The sequence below is a fragment of the Melanotaenia boesemani genome, chromosome 15, assembly GCF_017639745.1.
Source record: "Melanotaenia boesemani isolate fMelBoe1 chromosome 15, fMelBoe1.pri, whole genome shotgun sequence".
Classification (NCBI taxonomy): Eukaryota; Metazoa; Chordata; class Actinopteri; order Atheriniformes; family Melanotaeniidae; genus Melanotaenia; species Melanotaenia boesemani.
The window spans coordinates 10,006,595-10,015,123 of record NC_055696.1 but is presented as its reverse complement, the minus strand read 5'-3'; the positions used below and the strand labels follow the sequence as shown (position 1 = coordinate 10,015,123).

The 8,529-nt window shown below is 39.9% G+C and overlaps 1 protein-coding gene across 1 annotated transcript; it reads left to right on the top strand.

Annotated features, from left to right (window-relative positions):
• Positions 1-114: 114 nt before the first annotated feature.
• Positions 115-7,318, top strand: ddx52 (DEAD (Asp-Glu-Ala-Asp) box polypeptide 52). Its single transcript, XM_042008723.1, has 14 exons — positions 115-282; positions 1,096-1,333; positions 2,146-2,285; positions 2,440-2,625; positions 2,706-2,849; positions 3,800-3,911; positions 3,996-4,068; positions 4,210-4,413; positions 4,492-4,582; positions 4,660-4,782; positions 6,179-6,329; positions 6,475-6,550; positions 6,677-6,748; positions 6,855-7,318. The coding sequence occupies exons 1-14, from the start codon at positions 196-198 to the stop codon at positions 7,123-7,125; spliced, it is 1,968 nt and encodes a 655-aa protein (XP_041864657.1). The 5' UTR covers positions 115-195; the 3' UTR covers positions 7,126-7,318.
• Positions 7,319-8,529: the final 1,211 nt, after the last annotated feature.

Sequence of the window (8,529 nt, the reverse complement as noted above, 5' to 3'; positions counted from 1 at the left end):
TAATTTCCTTCACTTTTGTACCGCCCGCTGGGCAGACATTATTTATTATTCAGGGTAAAGGAATATAACTAATTTAGTGGCAGTGCCGTATCGCAGCCAGCAGGGGGCAGCAACGGTCAGAGGTAAATGACCCGGATGTTGATTCGTGAGGCGTGGATCTGAATTGAGCACGCGGCTGCTGCTGTTGCTTCAGGAATGGATGCTTTTGAGCTGTTTCGGAAACTTGGAGCCGGAGCCAAATTCGACTTGAAGAGATTTGGTCAAGATGCCGCAAGGTTTAAGGTAACTTTGATTTCTCTGGCTAATGAAACGTTGGGGGGAAGTGTTGCTGATAGCAGTAGCATGAGCCACTGCTACATACATGAAGGATAACTCTAATGGACTCTACACACATGGGGGCAACTAACAACAGCAACAGGCGAAATTCATCGCCAACCAGGTGAAACCCAACACATGGCAAACAATAGCGGTCCATGACAGACAAGGCATCAAGGATGAATTGTCAGAAGATTTTGCTCGAATTGACGGGAATCTTGTTGACTCTACTGTGCAAAAGAGAGACAACCCTGGGTTAATCCTATTTTACAAACAAGGAGACTATGGTTAGTTGATAACCTCAAGGCTGATCCAGACCTCTTAATATTTGGGTGAAGAATTTTAAAGTATGGTAAAGTCAGACACAGCTAAAAGTGTTTGCAGGCTCTACTGTCTAACCTGCTCTCAACTCATTGGCCAGTCGCTGGTTGGTTGTGGTGCCATACGACACCGACAAAAGATGGACATTTTTCAACATTCTTCTGTTCATGTCGTAAGCCTCCGTGTGCACATCTAAGTGAACGAACAGAAAGTTTCACATGCACGACTGTCGCTTGGCTGGAGGAGGGCAGCGATTTTCGCCTCATCGCGCAAGTTTCATATGGAATGAATGGGGAAGGAGCGACGTCGCCTCGCCTGATTGAACTAGATTGCAGCGTTTTGTGCATTTGTGTTACGGACAAAGAGCGGCATTGTTTCACAGATTATCACCGTAAAAGTGGGACAGTAATACCCGCGTCCTTTTCACTTGCCTGTTTTTGTTGTTGTTTGTTTTTGTAGGTTACCAGGTCCCAGGAAGGGGAAGCTGTCGCGGACCCGCTCTCTTTGATCGACTATTATGGCACAGGAGCAGCCAATGGAGCCCAGATCTGCTCCCAGAGAGCGAAGGATGAAGTAAAGGATGAAGACGAAAGTGAGAGCGGGGATTCTGAATCAGGGCTTAAAAGAAAGATTAAAGAAGCGAGAGTCGGGAACCCGAAGAAGAAAAAGAGGAAAAGCAACCAAGTGGATTTGAAAAGTAATTGATTCGGTTGTCTCTGATTATGTTTGATATTGAGTATTTGTTTGTCTTGAATGTTTCAGGAGTGCTCAAGTATAATCTTAATATAACAATCTACCTACAGTTATAGAGGTCAAAGTATAATAAATATAGATTTAGAGCTGTGGTACACCACACAGCAAATTCTGATGTTGGTGAAGTTTAGATTAATGGGTCATTAACAGGCTAGTGTAGAACTTGATGACAAGATGTTACAACCATTAATGAAACAGGTGTGTGGGGATGAATAAATACAATTATTAGTTGCCCTTGTGCAGGTCTTAAATTTTGGACCTACGAGGGCCTCGATCCAGCACTTTTTCAATGTATTCCTTCTTCAACACACCTGCATCGAATTAAATGGATCTAACAGCCTATCAAGTTCTGCATAATAACTCATTAATTTGAGTCAGGTGTGTTGGAACGGGATACATAGAAAACCTGCTGGATTGTGGCCATCCTAGGACAGAATATAGTAGCCCTGCTCTTGTGTAAAACACTACATTAGTCTATATAGTTGCCGATAAAAAGAGGCTTACTCTTGACAACCTTAATAAATCTGTTTTTGTTGAGACTTACTGAGTGTAATCTCTTCCCAGTTTACTAGTTCAGAGTCTTGTTAGAATGATGTTTTGTATATTGGCATTATATGATGCATGATTCCATAGTCCCATTTACTTATTTAAAACAACTAATTTCATAGATTTTTATAGTCCTATAATGACATTTAAAATGCAAGTGATGTTGACCATTTCAGAGGCTCATGTTTTGGTTTTACCATTTCTGACTAGCTGACGACAGATTGCCGAAACAGACACAGGAAAGCAGCCTGATTTGGACCTCTTCATCAGACCGACAGATCCAAAACCTGCAGAGTGATGGAAAAGAGAAAATCCCGTTGAAAAGGCTAAAGCATCTTCATCAGGAAAAGGTCCTTGCAGAAACCCATCCCAGATTGGAAAGAAAACTAGAGATTTTTGGCGTCTTTTTATTTAAATAACTTTTTAGCAAAAATACAATATTTGGTATTGTGACATTGTCCCCTGTTGTCTTTAAATTTTTCATCCCTTCTTTTGATTTTTAAGGTGAATCGTATTCGCTCTCGATACCGTATAAACGTGCACGGCACCGACGTCCCTGATCCTGCTTGCACGTTTGATGAGCTCCAGTCGGAGTACAGCCTCAATCCGCGCATCCTTCATAACCTCAAAGAAGCAGGGCTGAACTCGCCAACACCAATACAGATGCAGGCGATACCACTTATGCTGCATGTCAGTACACATTTTTCTGTTTATTTATAGTCCATAAATTGAAGTTTTTAAAGGGTTTCTGGTTGTTGGGTTTTACACAGGGTCGAGAGCTCCTGGCCTGTGCTCCCACAGGATCTGGAAAGACTTTGGCATTTTGTCTACCTCTGCTTGCCCACCTGAAGCAGCCAGCCAATCTGGGCTTCAGAGCTGTGATCATCTCCCCAACCAGGGAACTGGCCAGCCAGGTGAACAGAAGAGCACATGGGTCTTGTCTTGTTTAAGTGCTTATTGCAGTTTCATGCTTAACTAAGGCAACCTTAACTCTGCTTTTGAGCAAGTAGAAAGTGTCACACTGTTGTCTGAACAGGCAAATGCAAACAACATGATGCTGATGATAAACTAAGAAGAAAGTTATGGAATCACCTCATAATTTGCATTTCTAAAGCAAGTACCTGCACAGGTCTTAAGATTCAAATACGAGAGTGTTGACACTCCTTAAACTATTGCACCTGATGTAAAGTAAAGATGGCACCAACAAGAGAGCTCTAAGTTGAAATAATGGGAAGGATTATAAATTTTGTCTTAAGAGGTAATTCAATTTGTATTGGGAGAAAAAAAATTTTCCTCCCAGTTGTGTCTAAAATTTGGAGCAAGTACAAACAAAATGGGGAAAGTTGTCAAAGGAAAACATACAGGCTGACTAAGGAAGACAATAAGGAGTCAGGGCACAGACACAGAAAAGCCCAGTTTTTCCATTTCTGGCTGCAGAAATTTCAGTTGCAAAACTTTCAGACAGTTTCATTATAAAGTTTCTGAGCATGTTTTACAAGCCACAGTCTTCAACCTTTAAATAAAATAGTTTTGTCCAATCAGTGTCTGGTTATTCCATGATCTTTGCTAGGGGCTGCATGACAATACCATGTTGTGGTCTTTTTTTCTTTTTTTTAAGCTATGCATATACTTCAAGAGGCAACAAATTTTATAATTATGATTCATTTCCAAGTAATTAAGTCATTTATTTTTGCCACACTGACTGTTTCTTAACTTACTAATATGATTTCCTATTGTCTTTTGGTTTCTCATGACTCAGCATTAATGAATTTACTTTTGGATCACAGCTGGAGGTTAAGCTGTCATGGTTTTGCTTCCTTACATTCGTTAAGAGGTGTTTGATCACCTTTGATGCTGTGTTTAGACCTACAGGGAGCTGCTCCGCCTGTCAGAGGGAGTTGGGTTTAGAGTTCACATCATAGACAAAGCTTCCCTGGCTGCCAAGAAATACGGGCCACAGTCAAACAAAAAATATGGTAAGAGGCAGCAATGTTTTCACTAGAAGAAAAATATCAATTTTGGTTCACATTGTGGGTTAAACCCTGCATTTCTCACTGCAGATATACTTGTAAGTACTCCAAACAGACTCATCTTCCTCCTCAAACAGGACCCTCCAGCTATCAACCTCAGCGGGTAACATTTTATCTGTTTCTTGAGACCATTTAGATTTTCTTTTAATGGACTTTCATGTAACCTGGAACCTTTTTTGTGCGTAATGCCCCCTTTGCCTGCTTGTGTATTGACCCTCGTCTGTTGTGTTTGGTTGTTGCTCAGTGTGGAGTGGCTGGTTGTCGATGAGTCTGATAAACTCTTTGAAGATGGAAAAACAGGCTTTAGGGAGCAGCTGGCCACTATTTTCCTCGCATGCACTGGTGCAAAGGTGCGCAGAGCTTTCTTTAGTGCCACATGCACACAGGAAGTAGAGCAGTGGTGCCGCCTGAACCTCGACAACCTGGTTTCGGTCAACATTGGACACAGGTAGCTGTGCTTGTTAAATTGCTTATTCTGGTGACTCTGAGTAGTCTTTTTTTAACTCATTACAAATGATCTATTCAGAAATACAGCTGTGGAGACGGTGGAACAGGAGCTGCTGTTTGTGGGGACGGAGAATGGAAAGCTTGTGGCCATGAGGGATATCGTCAAAAAAGTATGAACAGACCAAAGAGCACAGTTTTTAAGTATTTTAAGATTGAATGAAGGAATGTTCTCTTTGCCGTGTTGCAGGGCTTCCTGCCGCCCATGCTCGTGTTTGTTCAATCTATAGAGCGAGCACGAGAGCTCTTCCATGAGTTGGTGTACGAAGGCATCAATGTAGAAGTGATCCATGCCGAGCGCACGCAGCAGCAGGTACACCCAGACACCATTTACACACACCAGTCTTTCCCACAGGGTGTCAGCAGATTCTTAAAAAAAACATAGATTAGTTTGTCTAAAACTAAGACCTCTTAAATTCATTCTTGAAACGTCTTAAAAAAATCAGACAAGATTAACGAATTTTATATTTATAATGAGCAGAACTAAAAATACTTTAGACGTTCATCACAGTCCACCTGCCTAACTAGCCATAAAAAAGCTAATTTGATGAAAAATGTTTGTAATTTTAAGACAAGCTTTGTACAGTGGATGGAGCCACTTCAAGAAGAAGGCAAAAACAACTTTGAACTGAAAGAGGTGATTGCAAAATTATAATCCAAGAACCAGGCTCTGACATTGAGTGACTGTCAAACCCAATGGCAAACTGAGACTGGCGTGAAGTGCACAGCAAGAACAGCTGGAAATGAGGTCCTACAGGCAGGACTGGAGTTCTTTTCTATTCTAGCAGACGCATTTATCCAAAGCAACTTACATTTGAGAGTAAGAACAACACAAGCATGAACTCAGACAAGATGGGACATCATAATTAAGTGATAGTCAGACTGCTTTGAGTCCAGTTGGACCCAGGTGCCGTCATGTAGTACTAGAGGCAGTGCATATAATTTTGTAGTTTTTGTAAGTCATTTTGTTTAAATACAAACATCACAATTTCATCAAACAATATCAACTTGGGCATAAGTGCATGATTTCATCACACAAAAGTCATGCAAAACTCACCTTAATCGGTGAGAAGCAAACACTTCAGGCCATGGTTTGAAAAAGACCACAGGAACTGGATAGAAGACCTCAGTAAGGTCATCTTCTCTGAGTCTAGTTTTGTTTAGCTTTGCTCAACACCTAGTTGTTGTTAGATGACTTAAAGAGGCCCACAAGCCAGTTTCTCCCACTGACTGTTAAATATAGAGGATCAGTGATGGGATGTGTCTTGGTGAAGGATGCACTCATAAAGCCACAGACAAGATTATCATAGAAAAACATTTACTTTTTTATGCCAAGACTGGGCTCCCAACTCTGAGGATTACAGCAGTAATCCTCCGCAATTATTTTAATTTTAAGCAATCCTCCGGACCACAAAAGGTCTGGATGGAGGATGACATCAAGCGCCTGCCATGGCCAGCTCAATCTCCAGATCTGAACCCTGCTGAAAACCTCTGGAATGACATCAAAAGGAAAATGTATGCTCACAAATCATTAAGCAGTTTGATTTAATTTGTGTCGTCAGCTTTTCAGGTCATTTGTATTACTGGGAAGCTGGTCTCAAACCTGCCTTTGTACTAAAAGTTAAATCTCATTTGTCTTGCCCTGCAGAAATGCTGTTGTCTGCCTACATATTGTTTATGTCAGCTACACTTTTGCCCATCTGTTTCAGAGGGACAATGTGGTGAACAGCTTTCGCTCCGGTAAGATTTGGGTCTTGATCTGCACGGCTCTGCTCGCCAGAGGAATTGACTTCAAAGGAGTGAACCTTGTGCTGAACTACGACTTCCCCACCAGTGCTGTAGAGTACATCCACCGGATTGGTTCGTTTTAAACAATAAGAAATTTAAAAATGATCTTTATCAGACACTAATATGACAGTCACAGCTACCATCTTGTCTCATTTCACTCATTTCTTCACTCTTATGTTCATCAGTAGCTTGGTGTGTTTCTATATTTGTACCTCAGGTCGCACTGGTAGAGCTGGACATCAAGGAAAGGCCATCACTTTCTTCACAGAGAATGATAAACCACTATTGCGCAGGTATAAGAGGGCCAACAATAAATGTTTTAGGCTTGTGGTCATATAACGCCAAAGTTAGACAGGTGTTAAGAAAGTCAGATAGTGCCTCTTTTATGTAACATGATTCTTTGCATCTCATCCAAACAGCATTGCAAATGTTATAAAACAAGCTGGCTGCCCTGTTCCTGACTACATGGTTGGCTTAAAGAAGATACACAGGTAAAGGAGATATACCAAGCACACACATTATTCTTTTCGCTTTCACTTATAGCAAAGTTGCTCCCTGTTTACTCTGAATGTTTCCTTATTTTTTTTTTGTTTTTAGCAAAGTAAGGCGGAGACTTGAGAAGAAACCTCCGAAGAGAAACACAATTTGCACAACTCCTCGCTTCTTAATGAAGAAAAAAGGCAAAGCACAGAATAAAGAACAACAGAAGGGCTCAAGTGGAGAGCAAAAGGGAGAAAATGGACCACCAGCACAACACAAAGGAGAAAAGAGAACAAAAGAACATGGACTGAGGAAAAAAAATGCAGCACAAAGAGGAGGGGGGAAAGAGAAACACAAGAAGGCTACACCGAAATTGGAATCAAGTTAAAACAGCAATGAAGGTGGACTTGTACATGAACTTTAAAACACTGTGCTAACAAAGCTGTGGCATCAAGGAGATGTGGAGGTTGTCCGCGGTCTAAGGTCATTTAATCTGGTTTCACCAAATCTCCATTTTGCAAAGTGCTATCAGAGTTATTGGAAGTTATGTGTTTATATGAATAAATATAAGTCCTAATTAACATTCTTGAGCTTTCAAAACCAAATTAGCTTTCTTAGGATAAGACCCTTCCGATTTCTCAATAAATGTTTTAAAGTAATCGATATTACAGATAAAAGCTTGTGAGATGAAATAAATCAGAAATCAATCTGGAAATTATGGAAAAGGGATGAAAATTTCACCAAAAGGAGACTTTATGAAGATGAATGTGGCTTTTGTTCCAGGTTAGTTTGTGTTACAATGTTCATATTTGTCCACTTTACTATGAAATGTTTTATACATTTTGTATGCTTTTAAATTTATTCACCACCCACAAAATATGTTCCAGTTAATCAAGAAAAGTAAAGGATTTGACAAAAATATGCTGTAATTAATCTGTATTTAGACTCACGCTAAACTGAACGATGAGAACAAGAACGATGCAGGAAAACTTAAAATTACAATAAATCCCCAATGCTGTGAAGGGCTTGCTTGCATGAAAGAGTTTATCAGGACAGATCAGACCCTCTGGGTTTTCTGATTAGCCACTTTTAAGGAGTGGTACAAATTTTCAGAAAATGTATATTACCTCTGCGGCCTGCTGGGTTCAAAGATCCAATGCCACTCTGAAAGGATCAATGCCTTCTCTGTCCCATGAATATTCTGCATTAGGGCATTTTAGGTGATTTTGAAGTCGACTAGTCAAAGTTACTCGTGACATCAGTAATGTAAAAAAAATACAATTTCTAAATATTCACCCACTCTTACATATTTGACCTATATGGAAACAGATAAGGTATAGATTTAAGCATAACAAAATTTTGAGGAATTTCTTGGCTTATCACATAGATAAAATAGAAATATAACAGGCACACATAAATTAAGATATAAAAGATATTAGAACTATAATTACAGAAAATGAGAATTCACAGCAGACTTATATTTACAGGGTGCATCAGAGGTCTGTGTGTGTGTGTGTGTCTGAGAATATGTCAATATTCAGTGTGTGTGTGAGTACTGTAAGCTAATGGTATAGAATACCATTAAAGTATTGTCCTAATAAAACAAACAAACAAAAAAAACTTGCCAACACTTATCCAAAAATTAGATCTAGCCAGTATCAGCTGTGACCAACAGATAAAACAGAAAATTTAACATTTCATTCATGAATAGCAAAGTCGGGCTTTTAATCTCTGCCAATAGTCAGACTTTAGAACTAAATTACAGACTGAGGTTGAGATCAGTTAAAAACCT